The sequence below is a fragment of the Toxotes jaculatrix genome, chromosome 16, assembly GCF_017976425.1.
Source record: "Toxotes jaculatrix isolate fToxJac2 chromosome 16, fToxJac2.pri, whole genome shotgun sequence".
NCBI classification, from domain to species: Eukaryota; Metazoa; Chordata; class Actinopteri; family Toxotidae; genus Toxotes; species Toxotes jaculatrix.
Window position 1 is genome coordinate 8,774,052 of NC_054409.1, and position 20,613 is coordinate 8,794,664.

The 20,613-nt window shown below is 42.1% G+C and overlaps 1 protein-coding gene across 1 annotated transcript; it reads right to left on the reverse strand.

Annotated features, from left to right (window-relative positions):
* Nucleotides 1-7,392: 7,392 nt before the first annotated feature.
* Nucleotides 7,393-16,149, reverse strand: gtf3c4 (general transcription factor IIIC, polypeptide 4). The gene is made up of 5 exons (XM_041059783.1): nt 15,827-16,149; nt 11,499-13,244; nt 10,672-10,802; nt 10,081-10,169; nt 7,393-7,635 (listed from the first exon to the last, which is right to left on the reverse strand). The coding sequence occupies exons 1-5, from the start codon at nt 16,139-16,141 to the stop codon at nt 7,571-7,573; spliced, it is 2,346 nt and encodes a 781-aa protein (XP_040915717.1). The 5' UTR covers nt 16,142-16,149; the 3' UTR covers nt 7,393-7,570.
* Nucleotides 16,150-20,613: the final 4,464 nt, after the last annotated feature.

The following is a 20,613-nucleotide window of genomic DNA, read 5'->3' on the forward strand; positions in this document are numbered from 1 at the left end:
GCTCTACTTGTTACAGCCCCAACACGAGTGCAAACAATCAAAGTCTTTGGGAACGCTAAAATATGCATGGCTATCCGTGACAGACAGATAAAGCAGGGCAATTAGGCACGTAATCCTAGAGCATCGTACGGAATAGTCCGCCTCAGCTGTCCTCCCTCCCCTCCTTCCCTTTACTCTCTTGGTCTCCATTAGTTAAATGTACTCTGTGTGTCGGCTCCCCATCAAATCAAGTAACACTTCCCCTAATTGGCTTATAAATAATACAGCAGGGCCTACATTATAATTTCATCAGTGGTAAACATTGCGGGGGCAGTTGGTAAAGAACCTATTCCTCATTAATTTCTTAATTTGGGTAGATGGAACGAAGGGGAAGTGAGGGAATGAAAGGTGGAGAAAGAGGGAGAGATGTGGAGATCGAATGAACGGAGAGACTCACATCACCTCAGGCAGAGAGAGAAGGAGAAAGAGGGAGAGATGGTAGAGGAAAAAAAAACAAGGGGAGGAAGATGCTACTCCTGCTGCTTTTGTTAAGAGATGTCAGATATTCAATCCAGGGGTTTTGTCAGTACTCCTGTGCAATAGGTGATGAGGGCCCCCACCGCCCCCATTTTACACACAAATACACACAAGTAAACACGCGCTCCCACTCCCCAGTCTCATTCGTTGTTCTTTTTTTATACCGACTTAATGAATATTTCATAACAAGCAACATAAATATTCATTCTAATGGTTTTGCACATAGTTATTACCGGTATTTCCTTTTTCTCAAAAAAACAAAAAAAAAAACAAAAATACCCATTACAAATTCTGCATAACCAGGCCCTGAAATAATTTCTCCCACTCCCATGCAGACACAGAGGACTGCACAAGATTATCTAGATCAACTGCTCAGACAGTATTTCAACAGTAAGTTGCTAGAACTGTTGTGAAAATCTTCCCAAATATCTTGTGTTTGCTTTATGTCAGCTTTAGGGTGTAATTATTTGCATGTGCTAAAACATATTTGTCGATGTGAATGGCATAAAGTTCATTTCTAATTTCAGTCATCGGCTGCAATCACAAGACAAACCGGAGAAATTCACATAGACTCCCTGGGTGATGAAATCCTTTTTGTAAAAGGCAATAGGTCTGTAACCAGCCTTCCTCCCCTTGGCAGATAAATGTCACCCAAACCTGCTATTATATTGCATAATGCACTTTTAAAGGAATTTTACATGGCCTGTGATAGATGCTAAGAAATATGAGGTGTGAGAATTTGACATCCTCTGATCTTTGAAAGACAGATATTAAAGCAAACTCTCAAATAAGCCACCCCCACCTTCTCTTCCTGCTGAAATCTGGAATATAAAAGGCACAGAGAGCCCTTCAGTCTTCAAAAGGAAAGTTAAGCGCTCCATATTCTTGGTGAGATTTTGAAAATGGAGCCACCTGAAGGCAATCTGTCTCCGCTGGAGCCCAACTTGTCACCGTTACAGAGAGCTGTCACTTCACAGTGCCAGCACGGATGGAGACAGACATCCATCATCTGCTGTATTCGCGAACACGCTACATGATGTCTTGCAGGCCTGCTGAACAGTATGTTTCACTTAAGATCTGCTGAAACTTGCTCAGGCAGAGCCACGAGTGCTTTTTGTTCACTTATCCCTGTCATCTTAAAGGAAAGCAAAGAAAATACAGTTAGTTATTCAGTCCTGAAGCAACAGAGAAATAACTGCCCATCAATCACACTCTAAGACACATCACACAGCTCTCATTAAACGGAGGAAATCCTTAAATCCTTACGAAAACGCTGCTCTAAGTCCTGATTTAGAATTTTTCAAGTTAAAGTAAACAAGTAATAACAGTAAAATTCATTTAAGTATCAAACCTGACACAGATGTGAATTATTGGCACATGTTGAGGGATCAATAAAGAAAATCCCCCACACTGCAGATCAATTATATAGCAGATAATATCACAGTATAAAGCAGTATAATATGCTCTGGTATTAAAAATAAATGTAGTAGTAGTTCTGTGGGCCATGACCCATTAAAACAAAGCTTTGTCAAACTGAGACCACCAGTTATGGCCAATTAAAATAAGGATTTATTAATTTAAGAATTAATCATTGATTTAAAGGCTAAATTAGATAATAAATGACAAGAAAAAAAAAGAGTCAAGATTAGAGGTACGTCTGCAAAAAGAACCATAATGTGGTGCGACATGTAAACAAACCTCAACGTGAGACATAATTTCGATGACTGATTGTCGTTACGTTCATTTGGACATGTAGTTTTATATTGTGCAGTTCTTAGCACTGTCACCTCTCAGCAAAAAGGTTCTGGCTTCATACAGAGCCTTTCTGTGTGGAGTTTGCATGTTTTCCCTGTGCCTGCGACGGTTTCCTGCATGTACTCCAGCTGCCTCCCACCCTCAAACTGTAGCGAGTCAGTTTCTCTCTGAGTCATTTTCTCTGACAGTTAGCATTTTTCAGACTTCAGTCCTTTTCAGCTCATCATGTGTTACAGCCCTTATTCTTGGCTGTTTGACAGATTCTCTTCCTGGTTCATTGCTGCAGTAAAGACGTCAGGAGACGTGATTAACTTTTTCCACTCGTGAGTTTATTTCTCTGTGGCAGCAAAACACATTACACCAGCCTTCAGAAACTCCTGCAGGCTACACTGGGCTAACCAAACACTTTTAGGGCTGACTGACTTTGAAGGACTCGCTAATGACTTAAAAACACTTGCAAGCCTTGAAACATCAAGTCTACAAACACTGTAGTTACACTTCTACTCTCCCCATTCAGAAAGAATATCTAATGTTGTGAGCAGTAATCACCTCAGTACTGGGCCTGTATTACATCCTTTCTCTATAGAGTGATAGGAAACTCTCATCACAGTTTTTTCCATTCATTTTGTTTAGGCCCTGTGCAAAAACATTTAGGTGCCATGCCTAAGTCTTATAATGGCAGAGAAACCCATGGATTAAAGTGCCATGGCTAAAAAAAGCAACAAAGCTAAAACTCAGAAGCTCAGTTAATCATCCACGCAGGACTGCGTGGGTGTGATTTGATCAGATTTGATTGACAGTGGCCTGGTATAATCTAAATCTGCAATGTAAACTAACTACGACTAATAATGGATTGAAAAGTACTTGATTCCTTTAAAGCAATGGCAATGTTAACTCTTGTTTTTCTTGTCTATCACTTGTTTTCTTCTACAGAAGTTACCGTGCTAACCAGCCCATGCCCAAGATGTCCAGGCTGTCCTCAGTTCAGCAAGAGACGACGAAGAATCAGCGCTGCCCAGAGGACACATTCCTCTTGTCTTGTAAACGCAACAACAGCTGAAGCTCTTGGTAAGTGAACAGCTGTTACTGTCGGCTATGTAAGGATAGCACACAAACTTACATATAGCACCTTTAAAAGTTGATTAACACCACATTAACAACAATACAGTTAAGAAAATTAAATGAAAAAATATTGAAGGCTGTTAATGAAAATAAATAAATAGTTTCTGTCCTGGTAAAAAGTGCAACATTTCTCTCAAAAAAAAAAGAGAAAAAAAAGAAAAGAAAATGCTAAAAAGCGTACTCAGTCATTTCCCCACCACTGAAAGTGAGGATGTTGTGCTAAATGTCAGAAAAGGTTAAACCATCCATACACACAATGCAGCCCCTCCACTTAATTACAGCAGAACAAGAGGAGACAGGGAGCATGTTGAGAATGAGCTTAATTAATGTAGCAGTAAAAAGTGGCCCTCCCTCTCCATGTCCATTCTGCTGTTCAGTATTAGTTCCACTTCAGTGCTCTCGAAGCCAGGAACAAATAGTGACTCTAATGATGGACATACAACCTCCCCCCTCAATCCGCCTCACACAGCCCCTCAGCTGGTCTCGGGTCACTGCCCTCCCTCAGCTCTCTCTCCCCAGCTCAGCTCCCCGGGGACGGCAGAGCGGGGGAGTCAACCAGTTAGACAACCATGTTCACCCCATCAGATCAGAGAGCGGGTGGAAGACAACCTTGCATACTGACTTCATTAGCACTGACAAGTTCGGGGGGGATGCGGTTCAGTTTAGAAGACTTTAGAAACAGAGGAGAGAAGCCTCATGGGGGCGTGGAGGGAGTAGGCAGCCCGCAGAAATGATGCAGCTCCGGATCGTCGCTGTGCCACACTGTTTACTGTGGTTTATTTCTGGGCACAAACTTTACAGACAGCCGAGTTTATTTCAGAGCTGAGGGACTATATGTGTCCCGTCTGTATGTTACGCAAATGTGTAACTGCCACTGCAAAAAGGAGCCAAAGTACAATTTGTGAGGTCATTAGGCTTTGTAAGTGAATCGCTGTCATTATGAACCTGTTACCCATCCAAGTTTACTCATATTGTAATTTTCAATGGACAAATAGTTTGAATCCCTCATAATTAAACTGAGAACAGGGCGATGCTGACCTTCTAATCGCTACGTCTTTAGTTCAAGTCTGCCCCAGGGCCTTTTTTCATTTGTCTTCTCTCTCCCTTCAATTCCTGTCAGCAGTCTAACAAAGCAGAAAACAAATAATGTTTAATTCTCAGTACCACAGCCAAACAAACAAGTTTCCATTTATTTTAAAACTTACATAATCTTCCTTTTCTCAGATATGTGACAAAATGTAAAAAAAGAATCAACAGGAGACTCAAAACAGTGTTTTTCAGGTGATGCAGTCGCGAGTCTGCGGCAGTGAAGCATCGGCCACGTTTTGCAGTGTAAATTGAAATATTCTGAAGCAACAAAATGAATCCATGCTCTTGAGAGAATACAGCGCGACACATCGTGTTCAAAATTGAGTCTAAACAAAACAAAAGGAATATCACATGAAATTAAGGTGTGAAAAGGTGCCATAAATGTTTTATGTCATCCAGCCACTGACATAAAGGATATAAATATTATATGCAAAGAGAAAAATCCCTGTTTGAAGTCTTGAGAGCAAAGGCAGTGGGAGAGAAAGGGAGGGGAAGCAGGTAATTACTAGTGGAGATGCTCTTTGACGGATTATTATATTAAAGCAGGAGGAGGATCAACCAAACACAGCTAACCTCTGTAACAGTACTGGTCTCCACCTATCAGTGACAGGAACATTACAACCTGAGGAGCCACTTCCACTTGACAAACATATCCTGCATCAAATCCCCAGGCTGAAGGGAAAAAAAAAAACAAAAACAGGCAAGCCTGGCAGCCATGAAGGCACCAAACACTGCGAACCCTCCACAAGCCAGAGGGCTGATGAAAAACTCACTTCAAATTTAGTCTCTTCATCAAATGACAATAAAACTGCAGCCACACCTATTCTGTTCCCATTATAGGGGAATAAAGTAAGGATAAATTATTTTGGTAAAGATTATAATAACTTATCTTGATTAAGGTTGCTAAAGGGAGAAATTAGAAAACAACATTTTAAAATTAAACACATTATGCATGAAAGTTGAGAAATAGTTTGTTTGAAGTCAAAATACAAAGCCAAAGAAAAGAAAACAATGTTTTTGTAGTTTGACCAAAAAAAAGGTTACTCAAGGTCCACTTACTATGTTTTCATTTGCTCAGACATTGAGCAAAAAAACTTTTTTTTTCTTGTCAAACTACTGTTCCCAAAGTCAAGGATGAAAATTTATGATCAGTGATTTTGTATGTTTTCGTTGTAGCTATTAAAAAAAAACAAACACCACACCGTCTTTCTGTAGTTTAGTGAAAAACTGAATTTGCTGTGAGATCGGGCACAACTTGTTTGTTCACACCTACTAGACTGGTGTGGCTCTCAGCTGATGATGTTCCAGTCGACTAAATTATTGTGAGTAAAGGAACATTTTTACAGCTATCAGCGTACTCCTGCCAAACACAAACAAATCCCATTGTATATGAGTAAACAACAGTTACAGCGATAAAACCTAGATCCGAGGCTAATCCTAAGTGCCGAGTTTCTGTAGGTTTTTCAAGGAACAACTGCGCCTAAAGCAGACTACATGACCAGATTCTCTCATCCTGTCTTAGCTAAAACAATTATATATATATATATGTATAAATAAAAAATTATACCACTAGTCCAAAACATTTCAGAACCTCTTGCAGCCATGATAATAAAATGATTATATGATGATAAATGATTAGCTTTCTAGTAAAGTGGGAGTTTCTTCTTCACAAATGGACTGGATCTCGGGCCAGTAAATGCCACCACTGAGCTGAGAAATGTGGGGGTTTAGAAAAATAAAAATAAAAAGGTCCCCTTTCATGAGCTCCTGAGGGTTTCGGAGCAGAGCTGCCTCCTATCTCCTCGCCCCAGGGCAGGCTATCATCTCTAGTGACACGAGAGGGAGGGCAGACCCCACCCGACCTCTGCCGGGCCGGGGATGTAAGGGATGAGAGAGGCGGCAGTGAACAGAGGAGGCTCTGCTGCTGGCCCAGTCTCTCAGGTCCACCTTCCTCTTTGATCGCCGGCCGCCGACCTCCGTGTCTCCAAAGCAAGGAGCCGGGGCCGAGGGGAGGGGACGGGGAACATGCCGCTGAGCCTGTATCCCCTCCCTGCAGCCCTTGTTCCCTCAAAATATGAAAAAAGGGTTAATTGTATTTAACAATTAACCCCCCCCCCCCACCCCACCACCACCATCACTACGCCAGCCCCCACCACCACCACCACTACCACCACCCTCCCCTCCTTGATTAGAAATAGAATCACATCTGGCGCCATGTTCTGTCCCTCATTACTGCTGAATCTCATTACAACGCGCTCCCGTGGGAGGGACTGCGCCGGGTTTTTAAGCACACTTTTTGCTTTCTTCCTGCCTCTTGCTCATCTCATCTGCCTCGCTGCTCCTTCTCTTCTGCGTTTACATTAGCGGAAGTCCTCATCTGAGAGAATGACTGAGCACCACATCCCTCATCCTCCTCCCAGGGCTTGGAAATTGTTTTACAGTGCCAATTAAAGTAGGTATGTTGAGTTGTTTTTTTTTTTTCCCAGAGTATGTATTATTCAGAGTGTATTATTTGTTGCACTCAAAAAAAAGAAGAACAAAAAATCCTCACTAAAATAGGACTAGCAGAGTAAGTTCCACTTACTTGCAATAAAAACTACACCAAAGGTTTGGAAATATAGTCAACAGAAGGAAAATGAGGGAGCTTATTTATGGTGCCCTGAAGTCCTACTGAATAATAAAAAGCCTCCACATATAACCACATTTTAAACTTTGTTTCTTTGCACCCTTGTGCAAACACTATGTCTGACTGGGAATTAATTTTAGAGAGAAGAAAAATAAAGAAATCTGTAAAGTTTGACTCCAAACTGTTTTACCTCAGTAAAATATTAATTTAAAACTATGGCAGGGGGAAACAGTTTCTCTGCACACTTTGTAGGCTACACCCGAGAGGAAATCATAGTCTGAACGTATAATCAAAGCCTTTTATTTGCTCTTTTGAGATACCAAAATAAAGTAATAAAAAGGTGAACAAAATACATGAAATAAAAAATTGTAGCAGTGATGTCTGACAAAATTGGACCCTGCGTCAGAGTGTGGAGCTCTGAAGGTCGCAGGGAAGCCCTGAGGTTCCTCCGATTGTTCAGCTCTAGATCATTGGCGAGTCGCAGAGCGTGCAGGGCGCCTGCAGTATCTTCTTTATCCACTCTGGGTCTGTGGGCAAAGGAAACACGTCATGTTTACACTTAAGGTTTCACACTATAGGAAATGATTAAAGACTTGCAGACTGTACTTTGTTATGTAAATGTTATGGCAATTTTACATGTAGGTCTCATGTTTGAATGAGTGCTCGAGTCGTTTCTCCGTAAAAGTCAAGACAGTAGTTTTACCAGGTTGGATCTAGAAACACTTCCAACGCGGCTCAAGACTGGACTGAGCGCGGATTTAAAGGCTACAAGGTTAAATCCAGACAGAGAGATTAAATGTAAGCCCTGTAACGCCTTCCTAAGAACAGTGTAATAAATTCATCTCTCAGTTTTTGTCACAGATCTCAAATCATAAATAGGGATCAAGTAACTAACCAATACTTATATTTTTTCTGCACAAAGATTAAAATAAAATTAGTTTAAAGATAAACCACATTCTCATGTCAGATCAGTCAGTGAAAAAATGATATTTTCCCTCAAAGTGCAGGAAAAAAAGTGAAACTACAATATAATAATCAACAGTATTCCTTTGTATGTTTTCAGCAATTATGAATATCCAGGAAAATACTTTAAATACCGCACGAGCAAACAGAAATTAAAGAAGAGCCCGTAACACATAACATCTTGTCATTCTATGCCTGAGCACAGACAGCAGAGTTCAATAATAAATGATGGGGAGATTGATGAGGGGATTCACTGTGAGAGCGAGCGACCCTCATGCTCATGATGTTCATTAATCAAGGCTCCAACAGTGATGCAGCCAATCAGAGAACAGAAAACAGCCCTTTCTGATAATGATCATTACTTTTAAACAGCACCTGCCTCTGTAAGACCAGAGCCAGACATTTATGTAACAAACAACAATGTTTGGAAACTTTTACTGAAGCCAGCATCGTGACATGTTCGGCGTCTGATAAGTATTTCATACGGTAAAAGTTAATAACTGATGCACATGCTTCAAAAACCAAACACAGGAGAGCACAAACAGCTGTGAGATGTTTTTAGGCAGGAGCTGGGATATGTGGTGATTTTGACAGATGCCAAAACTGCACAGACCCGTCAGTCTTTAGCTCAGATGGGCTGGAATGACCAGGAGAGCCGTGCCTCAGGCGCTGAGGCAAGACTGATAAAGACCTGGGATGCAGGTAGCAGCCAGATGAAGCCAAACCTCAAACACTGGGAAGAGTTCAGTGTTTTTCTCTCCCAACTTTAATCACTGCAGGAACCACAGAGCCTAAACATGATGACGATGATGATTCAGACATGTCCTGTCTAAAAAAAAAAAAAAAAAAACCAAACTACAAAACTACAAAGCTAACTGTCATGGAAACAGTGAAGGGCGAAGGAAACCGTGCTACTCGTGTCTGTTCGCCTGCCCGCCGCTCTCAGTTCTGGAGCTGAATGCTAGTGAAGTCGGCTAAACCAGTTCTGAAACAGACACTGGTACGACTTCCTCTGCTACTGTCCAGTGTGACTGAGTGTTTGGCTGACAGCTTGTCACCGGCCAAGCAGGGGAGACGCTCTGTGGTGTGCTAGAATTTTATAACTGAAGACCAGGATGCACACTTTTTATACCACTGACTGAAGTCTGATGCAGAAATCTGAAAATCCTGGTTCGGGTACAGCCCCATTAATCTGGTTACTGTAGAGCAGTAACTCTGGATGGAATTATTTAGAATATGAGGACATGTTAATCTCCTCTGTCATCCCATAGCTCTGCCGTGACACCTGTACTTTACCTGTCTGAGGCACCTGTGTTTATGCAGGTACACAGGTGCATAGGGTTTTTCTTGTCCCCTACCCTGAATACAGAAACCAGGTTTATTGTTTACATGACATTTAAGAAATTCTGATACTGCAGAAAGCCGACTGGAGCCTGGTTACCTTAGTGCAGAGAGATTCCCAACCTTTCCAGCATCTGATCCCTTAAAACAAAAGCTTCCTCTGTTTACGACCCCTCGACGTTCAATAGTGAACATTTTTTAAAGGCCTGAACATGTAAAGTCATCCAGTAATTCACAAGTAAAAAGTAATTTCTGAAAAACATTCATACAATCTGTGTAATTCTGTGACCAAACCGAATCAAGTCGCACAAAGATCATTTACTTCTGCACCGCTGCTCATAATTCCCAGGTTATGGTGAAAAATGTAAGTCAGCCGTTCATCCAGAGTGTCGGTATAATGAGATAGAAGTGACATGTAAGAAAGTGAGATAAGACTCAGCTTTGTGTTTTCTAATAAACACTTTCAGAAAGGGAAAAAAAATCTAATTTCAATAATCATTCATGTTTTTCAGTATTACGTTTTCAACTGGCTCGAAATCCAAAATGTCAAGTGATGATCTGAGCAGCAGAGAGGGATGAAGGCCGACGTTGAAGGTAAGAGGAGGAGATGGCTGATCGGGAGTGTGACTGTGAAATGGAGGTGGAGGGAGATGGAAAGTGGCGCTTACCCTCAGGCTCTGGCAGTCTGGCAATGGTATCCAGCAGGAGGCAACGTCTGAACGTCAGCGTCTGGCAGGCCTGGTATGACAACACACACCTGGAGGAGCCCGGGAGAAAGGCATTAAGAGAGCTGGCTGGCAGGGACAGAGACATGTGTGTACACACACACACACACACACACACACACACACACACAGATACAGACACACAAAAAAAGTAGAGCAGAAACAGAGCTGAGGTACAACTGACGGGCACAGATTTCCCTCTCAGTGCCCACCACAGGCACCACATTCTAGCTAGCGAGAAGGCAGGAGAGATGTTTGACAGACGATATTTATGAGACGATGAGAGTGGTGCATGGGTAAATATCAAGAGGTGGGAGGCTTGATTACTGCTCTGTGAAGATAAATAAACCGTCAAAGAAGGCATCTGGCATTAAGATTCAATTCATGTCCTGACTGTCAGGATCTCAACTGTGGCGTCTGAACCAGCGGAGCACCTACGCTTCCTGTGAGGCTAAAGCTAATAAAAAAAACCAAAACAAACATATTTAGTGGATTAGATTTAAACTTAGAATAATTCAAGAATAATCTGTTTACCTGAGCCACATGTGACCGTTTTTACAGGTTGCTTGTTTGTGGTCCGTGAAGGGCAGCACGGCCTGACACAGGCTGCAGCGCTCTGAGAACGTCTGCTTGTTCATCTTGTTTTTGATGTGGCCAATCAGGACCTGAGGAGAATGATACACACACACACACACACACACACACACACACACACACACACACACACACACACACACAGGGGGTGTAAGTGAAGGCAAATACACTGAACTCATTTTCCTCCAGCTTATAATGGTAACAGAGTAGTGCTAATCTCATTAAAAGCCTAAAACACTTTTTTATTTTGAGCTTATGTAAAACATTAATATAACAGCTGCACAAAGACTCATCAAGATCCACTTCACTGCTTCTTCTCCTGATGACATGAACTATACACGGAGGAGCCCAAACATTATGACCACTCACCAACAATGAAGGTAACACTGACCATCTCATAACAGCAGCGCAGGTCAGTGCTAACGTCTTGGTGTCAGATACCACAGGACACCCTGCTCTGGGGGCATACGAAGGACCAACAGCAAATGATAAAGGTGGTCAAATAATGTTTTGGCTCATCAGTGTATTTGTTATAAACATTTACCAAAAATAGTGTGGAATTAAATAGTAACAGTAAGGTTGTGTTTTATTTCTTATGGATGCATCTTTTCAATTTTTCAGATAATGAACAAGCAGGTTTTTTTTTGGTTTTTTTTAAGTAGTCAGTTTACACTTAACCTCACTCTAATCAGGTCAAATGGAAAAATCTGACCAGGATGTTCATGTTCAGCTGAAGCTGAAATACCAGGTGAGTCACTGAGTTTTACCTCTGAAGCTCTGTCATTAGTGTCTTTGGCGAGGTACTCCACCAGGCCGCAGGTGGGTATGCTGGTGTTCTGAGCAATCCAGGTGTTGAGGTACACCACCCCCAGCACCTTCTTCATGTTTTCTCTCATCAGGTGGGTCTCTACAGCATTGATCCAAGCCTGCACCTCCGCCATCTGCTCCTCCTGATTCTCCTCCTTCTCCTGTTTTACTCCACCAGGCTCTCCTTCCTCTTGCGCGGCTTCTTCTTCGTCCTCTCGATCCTCTCCGTCCTCCTCGTCCTCGTCCCTTACGAACACCTTGCTCCCCTCCTGTGTAAGTTTCCAGCGGTGATTTGCAGGAGGCGACTGCAGTGACTGGTAAAGAATACGAACCAAAAAGAGCTTGAAACGCCACAAATAGGGTGAGTCTACTTCCTGGATCCTTTGATCAAGCTCTTCCTGAAGTGACGCAGGGATGCACTTGTTTTTCAAAATTTGCCACCTCACAATATCAAGCAGGTCGGCCATTTTGTACAAGCTCTGTGTGGGAGACTTGAGCAGCAGGGCTGCTGCTGTTTCTGGCGCTTTCAGGGTCACAAAGTGAACCTGGTAGGTCCTGTTCACTGGATGATAGCTGTCCACGATACCTTGTGTGCTGACCATCGCAATGTATGCTCCGTTGCGGCTAACAGCAATCCCATGTATCCGCCTCCCCGTTAGGTTTTCAGGCTGCAGCATGTCCTCTTGTTTGAAAATCAAAGTGTTCTCTGTAAACGTTGGCGTCAGCTTTTTTATCCAGCCGTCTATGGAACATGTGTACACTGCAACGCCATGTTGACTGACCGCCAGTGAGACCACGGGGAGCGAGTGAAGCCCCGCCACGTGAGAGTTGTGTACATTTAGTCCAGCGGGTGAAATCATGAGCAGGCACCAAAAGACGTAGCAGCCGCGTGAGGCGACGATGAGGCTGCAGCTGGATTTGTGGATCGGGTGGATCATCGGGACGCATTTGATGTTCTCCACAGCGATTTCGTCACACTCCTTCCAGAGGATGACTGGGTGTCGGAGGGTGAAGTAGCCCTTCACTCCCGACAGGCTGACCGGCATGATCTTGACGGGTCCCACCTCACTTCCGACGATCAGGCCGCTCATCCGTCGATCTGCGTTTTCATACTCCCACCACGCCAAGTCACTGGGCCTAGTCACGCCTGATTCGATGATGTCGTAAAACACAACATCTGCCCCGTTTATAAACGGCAACACAAACTTCCACAAAACAAGGTCGCCGTTTTCCATGAGGACAGCCAGGAGGACCATCTCCACGTCTATGCACGTGTTGTCCGACTGAACCTGTTTGATCGTGTAAACGCTCGACCACTCCATTCTCAGAGGCGTTTGCATTTGGAAACGCCGCTGCAGCTCCTCAAAGTCCAGTAGGTTTGCCTGCGGCGGCTTGTTGTCTTTTTTGGCATAGCCTCGCTCCTTTAGCCTCTCACTGTACTTTTTGGTGAGATCGACTAGCTTGTTCCACTCGAGGCGCTTGTGGCTGTTATGTATGGTAAGCCTTTGGTCAAGCGTTAGGCAAGCGAGCAAACAACGTCCACTAGAGTCACAACCTAACGGAGACCAACTAGCGTACTTTATTCCTTTGTGCACTCCCACTGATGGGTTCATCACTCTGTCGGCCAGAAAAACTTGCCTTACAGTCGGGTCCGGATGTGTAGAGAACTTCTCCAACATTTGGGTTTCCTCTGCTGCTGTTCCCACCTTTAAAGTTAAAAATTAAAGCAATAATTTAGTTTAAGAAATGTCTCCAAGTCATTTCAGCGTACATCCAAACCACATGTGACAAAATATTTGCAGCTGGATTGGCCATGACAAGAATATGCTGGAAACCAGTGCTGACAAATTCATCCCTATACACCACTAACTGTCAGCTTAAGGCATTAGTTCAAGTACTTTACAACAAAGATTTCACAGCAAGAATTATAAATTGACCCTAATAATTGTAAAGTATATCATGTATGGGTAAAGTGATAATAGTGACAGTCATTGAAACCTTATATATACTACAGATCAGTGCAGGAAGAAAGTGCATCATCGTCAAACAATCTGGATCAACTAAACACTCTGACATGGCAGCAACATAACATAATTGTGTACTTTGTGACACTGACTTTGAAAGCCACCGTCTCCTGCTCCCAGCTCAGTAACCCTCCTATTTACAAGCAGTTAATCACATCTATAAATGACAGCAGGAAACCAACTTCACCCTTCTGTCACTGTGCCTAGTGGATTATTAAATTCAGCTCCGTCCAATATTTTATCTGCCAAGTGGATTTTTGGAGTGGAGAAGAACCTATAAACAATCATGTTTACACACCAGAGCAGCTGCGCAGAGACAGATTTACCAGAGCAAAATAGTTTTTCAGTTTCTCTTTGCATCAACATTTTTATTCCGTTGCTTTAATTATCTTTCTTTCAGTTTAGTAAATAGCGAAAATACAGAAACAACCACCACTGCCAAACTAATAGCACACAAGTGAATACTGGCTTGGCTGTGCTCCTCAGGCATGTTTACATGAGTTGCTGAACGAGTACACAAATAAGAACACTATTACAACACACTCACAGATGTCATTTTGTAATCACCAGTGTATTCTTGAGACACACTTGTGTCACTTACTAACAACGGCATTACCTTTGAATGTATTAGCCCTTTTGTTGCAAATACATCAGCACTGTCCAAACGCTTTGTTAAGTGGGGGTGGGGGGGGTGTTCAGTGGAGGGTCAGACTCGGCCCACAGACCACTATCTGCCGAACAGTGATATACGGTATGTGGAAAACACTGTGCTGTACTTAATCAGGTCATTTCAGTCTGTTGTTGCTCTCTGGATAAAACAATAAATTTGATACTTGTAATAAATTAGTAAAAATTAAGTTGCAAATAAAATTCAGCTGATGCCTGAGGCAGAGATTTACTCTTTACCTACAATAGCCTTTATCAGACAGATGCTTTCCACCTTAAGAGAACTCCCAGTTATTTTTGGCCCCTGATCACTTTAGACTATGATGCTCATTTTTCCTGTGAATGAATTTGGTGTTTCAGCTGTCACAGCACTGCAGACAAGGAGGAAGATACCAACCATCTTAGAACAAGAATCAGTTCTTGCACCAAATGAAGGTTAGACAGCCATGTGCCTCAGTGTCCTCAACTGTCCTGAGTTTTCCATTTCATCTAAATACTGCAACACATGGATTTCACTGATCAGGTTTCATCTGACTGAAATAATGCTTTGATTCTTTCTCAGGCCTGTTGAAGATGCTACAATAATTAATTAGCAGTTTTGGGTTTGTTGTCATTTTGACAGCTTACATGTCAACATAGCCAAGCTGCCTCTTTATCAATTTTACATCCCAGTAAAATGTCATAAATTCAAGATCTCAGGTAGAAAAAAAACAATAACAACTAGGTTATAGTGGCACAATTAGATCCACTTAAAGGAAGTCTGACAGTGAAATAATCATAATGTAGATATGTTAACCAAATAGGTGTAAGCAATAAAGTTTTACCTCTGTCAGCTGTAACAGTCAAATAATATCATTTAACTATATCACTTAACTGTAGTGTTGAGACAGTTTTTATTTAATTAATTAGTTAAGTCATTTATGTAGCAAACATGTAATCACTTATTGGATAGATTCTTAAATGTGATGATTTGCTGCTTATATGTGTTTTATAACTGTAAAATTCAATATATTTGGGTTTCAGGCTATTGATCAGTGAAAAGTGAAAGAGAAATAATCAGAAAAGTATTTTGGACTCTTGCAACTGTCATGGGCTCTTTTTTAAAAAAAACATTTACTGACATTCTACAGTCGAACAGATATGTTGTGATATTATTAACACATCACACAATATTTTTGATTTGTTGATTTGTTTCTTCATCAACTTCAGCAGATTACTTGTTACCTTGGCCTCAGGTCTTTCCACCAGAGATGACTGAGAGTCAGCCCTAATGATTTAGGACTGTTAAGAAAACCTGAGGTCAGTTCATGGACATTTACAGAGACTGAACTGATCCTGGAGCAGATGGAGGGAATGATCTTAGCGTAGCTGTTGTTGTGATGTGTTATAACATATTACAGCGTGTGCAGTTAGAGGTTTATAAATGCGGCAGAGCACCTAACAGCTCACTACACAACCGGCAGCAGCTGTGAGTCTCAGTGTTTACTAACTTGGCTGCTGCTAATAACCGGCGCACTTGTTAAGCTAACGTTACAGAGCTAACTGAGTCCACCTTTTTACCCTGAGTTGGCCTCTGGAATAAACGTGATGATATTTACCCTCAGTCTGTGGGCTTCTGTCGGGACGGGGATGGAGGTCCTGTGCAGCGAGAGGTCCTGTTTATTGCTGTGGACATCGCACACCAGCTCCATCAGAGACAAGGAGCTGGTGGTGCACACAGCCAGGCGGTGGTCCTGCGACCAGGCGAGCGGCTGCAGCCCGCTGACCGGGGCCACGAGCGACACGACGGGGTCCCTCTTGACCGGCGCTCCCTCCGAGCCGAAGAGCAGACCCCCCTCGGCCTCTGGCTCGGTCTTGATGACAACATCTAAGGGCAGTGGGCTCGCCGAATCTGACAAACTGGCGGCCGCCATGTTGTCTGTGCGGGGGGAAGTGATGTCTGCAAGAGCGGGAGGAGAGGAAGGAGGGACTTCCTCCGCGCGGTTAAGTAGTGCGCTGTGAATGGCGTCAACTAAAAAGAGAAAATTACCTGTCAAGCCAGTTAATGCTGCTGCTGGGATGATATAAATAAATAAATAAATCGATAAATATTTTTTAAGCAGAAGTAAAATATCCACACCCATGTTTCCAAAAATCACCAAATTATCCATCCCAGTTCTTTGCCAAATACTGTATCTTAGATACATTACAATATATTTCCAGTCATGCCACATTGTATTTTGTTCTAAATAACAATAACAACCTGTAACAGGCAACCTGGTAGTGTGATTAATGATAAGATTATCCTTTTAAATGATAGGTTAGATGTAAATTTTATATCTGGAAAAGGTAGTGAAAAAGGTATAGTCGTGGGTGAACTTGATGCAGCATATACGCACTGGGTGGAAACCATAACCTGTCAGTTTCATACTGGATCAATACATTCCATTAAAATTACATTATAGTGCTTTCAGTCAATGATGAAATCCGCTGAATTTCACTGAAAATCTAAACTCTTAGAGCGCATCACTGAAACCATTAAGAAAGTTGAACATGTACAAATTGTCCTCATCTGTTGCTTGTTTAATATTCATATTTCATGCAGGGATTATAGGTGTTATAGGAGTTATAATAATATATTCCAGTGCTTTACAGCCCATCTGTGGGGTCACAATATGATTAAAGAGATACAAAATAAAAGAAAAAATCAGTCACACAAAATAGTGATTTGTTTTGTTTATATTAATGTCCATGTGACTGACTTTTCTTTAATATGTGTGTTTTTGTGAATAATGGATACTTTCACCTCCTCAGACCTTCCAGTCGTCTTTAAATGAAACAGTCTCAGGAGAGACAATCCCTTTGAGCTGCTCACAGCTCAGGTCACAACTTGTGAAGAAGGGTCATAGGTGGGCATTATTTTAGTTTAAGGGGTAATAACCCAAATAGGTTGATGACCACTGATTTACTCCATATTGTGTTTGTACATACCTGATTGTGTATTAATTAAAATCTAAAATTTATCCCCATCACTTAAAAATCCATCCATACATCTAATGTTATATACTACTAATACTGTTAATGTGAAAATGTGATGGAGGTGTATTGTGTCTGGGGTCTTCTGCCATTACCCCTGACAGACTGTCAGCACACATCTAAAGTAATTACAATTAATAACCTTTCTCAGATATGTTAATGAGTGTTGCAATTACCCAAACATGCTGTGCATATTAGCAATTTATATATTTTACATTTTGTATACTGTATTATTTGCTGTCTTTGTCTCTTTTTATATTTATATTTGCATCACATTTTGTGAGCTACAAAGGCCATAATTTATTGACATTGGCATTCGATGACAATAAAGTTTAATTGAACTGAACAGAAATTATTATAACAACAGTAATACAGGCATTTTTCGATCACATGCTAGTAATTAGTTAATAAAAACATGTCTGTTAGTAGTGTGGTCACTCTGCTGTGACTGTGACAAAGGCATAATGTCGTAGAGCAAAACAGCACGTTCAGCCCTGGACAGTGTGTCAGGACTTGCACATCCTTGTTTTAATTGGATTAGATTAGATTAAACTTTAATGATCTCCGTGGGGAAATTTTGTAATCTATGTGACATATTCATTCAAAGAGGGTTGGTCTGTGTTGAGACAACACTGGCACTCAACAATGACATATTCACCACTCTGAGAGACGACAAAAAAAAAAAAAAAACGAGTCCAATCCCTCACAGGCAAAACATCAGTCATTTCGTCTGTCCGAGTGCGGTCACTCGTCATCACGAGACATCATTAATTGTCATATTTCATAGTTAATTAATAAAAATATGAAAACTGTCCCATCCACAGTTGATGGCTTAGATATATATCAGCATGCTCTCTGTGATGAGTCACCAGACGCTCCTGGACCGGTCAAAGGTCAAACTGCAGCAGTCGGATGCAGAGCTGGAGAGTCCCAGGCAGACAGTGATTTGTTACAGCCCTCACATGAAAGCTCCTCTCGCAGTAGCTGCCTGACTCTCAGCAAGATGACAGCGGGATTTCAACAGGCAGAGTTATTTGTCACAAAACAAATTGTTACAAATCTGTGAGACAAATATAGAATAGCGCGCCCACCATGTTTTAATCTCTCATTTTTCTGTCTTTTGTTTCGATAATCGAAATGAATAAATGAACGGGGACCATGGTATGTTTCATTCTTAATGAAGCGTGTAGTGAATGAATATTTCACACACCTGCTGTGTGTCTTTGGTGGGTTTTGACTGGGGACCCAATCCCAGCCAGAGATGTATGAATGTTGGATTAAACATTCATCAAATGCTGTCACAAAAACTTTATCCTCTCCTGTCAACCACATATAAAGATGGAAGCATGCCCCCATGCAGGCCAAAGAAACCCAGCCATGATTTGAACCTCAGCCTTTGGTTTACTTATTGTGTGGTAGTGGAATTATTTAGGCTGCGCTGGAGTCATGTCTGAACGTATATAGGTTATGTAGTGTGGGTTTATGGATATGGATGGGGTCAGATCAGGTCAATCCCCTGCATCTCTAATATCCACCTGCTGTCTTGTTATTGCCTGCAGGTTCCTCCTCAGCCGTTCAGCCCTCAGTAGACCACATCCTCTGCTGTTTGCTCACTCCAAGTGTCAGTGGAGCCGCTTACATGTATCTTGTGAGGAAGCCCGCAGGGACGTTTTGATGCATGGTTCATCATACATGTTTTAATCATTCAGTCTCTCAGACACCTCCCAGGAGGGGGCTGCTGCAGCACATTACCGAGTACACACAATTAGTGATATAATCATGATGATGATAATGAAATGTATTTAGAGCATATCAGCATGGTTCATTCTGTTCGGGGAGACATTAGCAGGACTGCAGCCCTGGAAAAGACTCGGCACTTGGGCTCCTGGCGCTCTCTCTCTGGAGACTGACAGAGCCCGGCAGGTTGCCACGTCAGAGATTAGCAGTCATAGCAGTAGACTTGGCGCTCCTTCTGGGCCGTCAACTGCAAAAGCCTCACCTGACAGGTGTTGCTCTCAATCAGTGCTCCTCTGCCCCCCATGCTGTCCTTGGGGCAGGAAGGGACGAGGAAGCCTCTCTTCCCCCTTCATACATCCTGACAACTTGTAACAGGCAATTCTGGGAGATGTGTTGGGATTCATTCACCAGTAGAGCAACAACAAATCCCCCTCTCAATGACAAACTATTGATATCACATCGGTGACATCAGTGGGAAACACAGAGCTGGCCTTTTATTTAGCTCCCCTCAGGGATGTTCAGTCACCTGCTAAAGGTCAAGGTGATAGGATGTCAGGATCAGAGAGCTCCTCAACACAGGAATAACGGTACATGCTGTGAACTGTTTTAACAGACTGTAAGGCAGAAGGAAAGCAGTGATCGCTGGTCAAAAATGATAAAAATGTTCCATTTAATACTGAGTTGCTGAAGAATCCTCAGCCATCTGTCCACCATATGCCTACAATATAAAAAAAAATCCAACTGACCTTTGTTATAGAGATGGATGGCCACTTCTCATTATCTCTGGTTCCTAAGCTTACAGTATCAACAGACTAAATCAGCACAGATGACATAAATTGTTTTAGACCAGAAGGAGAAAGTCACAGCAGCAGCAGTCTGCTGTACTTCGGGTAATGTCGAGTAATGGCAGCAGCTGTTTCTGGAAACAGACACTGCTGTTGAATTTATTAAATGTAATTTTTTTTTCTTGCTGTGAGTACCAAAAACAAAATTCCATTCACCTCCATTGTACTCAGGTGGAGGCAGAAATCACAGAAACAGATATCTCGAATAAAACCAAAATCTGGTGTGTGTGTGTGTGTGTGTGGTAATTTTAGAAATGTCTTTTTTTTTTTTCTTGTCAGCTACTTCAAGCTAACAGTTTCAGTTGGATGTGTTTCTCTCTTGTGGCACAGCTGCTGTATAAATCCAATGCACCCTTCCAGTGAGTCTGGCTATTTAAACTATTGATGCCCCGCCCACTGTTTTCTACTCGTTTAGAAACAGGTGAGCAAAAAAAAAACCCAGAGGGAACCTACCTGTAACTTACCTGCTGCTCTTTATGCAGCTTTTCATAAACAAGCTGTTTTGCCTGCAGTCTTCAAACACCTCTGAAGCTGGAGTTTCCTGTTTTGTGTGGAAAACTGTAGAGGAGGGATTTATCACCAGCTGAGGACACCCAGGAAATGCTTCACATGAACAAGGTAAGCAGCTAGTTTAATTGCTACCTGTGGTAGCATGTATGCTAAGTGGCTGCTTGCTCTGCTCAGTACCTGAATCGGCTTCAGGATGTTTTGGTGTTTGCTGGTTGCTAATTTCTGCTCTAACATGCCTTTTTCACAGCAAACTTTTTGACGTGTCACAGAAGGAAAAC

Excerpts from the sequence above, each read along its gene's own strand:
- gtf3c4 (XM_041059783.1), bottom strand. The coding sequence starts at position 16,141 with ATGGCGGCCGCCAGTTTGTCAGATTCGGCGAGCCCACTGCCCTTAGAT. Across the intron at positions 13,245-15,826 it reads CAGAAGCCCACAGACTGAGG|GTGGGAACAGCAGCAGAGGA; the intron begins GTAAATATCATC and ends TTAACTTTAAAG. Across the intron at positions 7,636-10,080 it reads CAGACTGCCAGAGCCTGAGG|ACCCAGAGTGGATAAAGAAG; the intron begins GTAAGCGCCACT and ends CTTTGCCCACAG.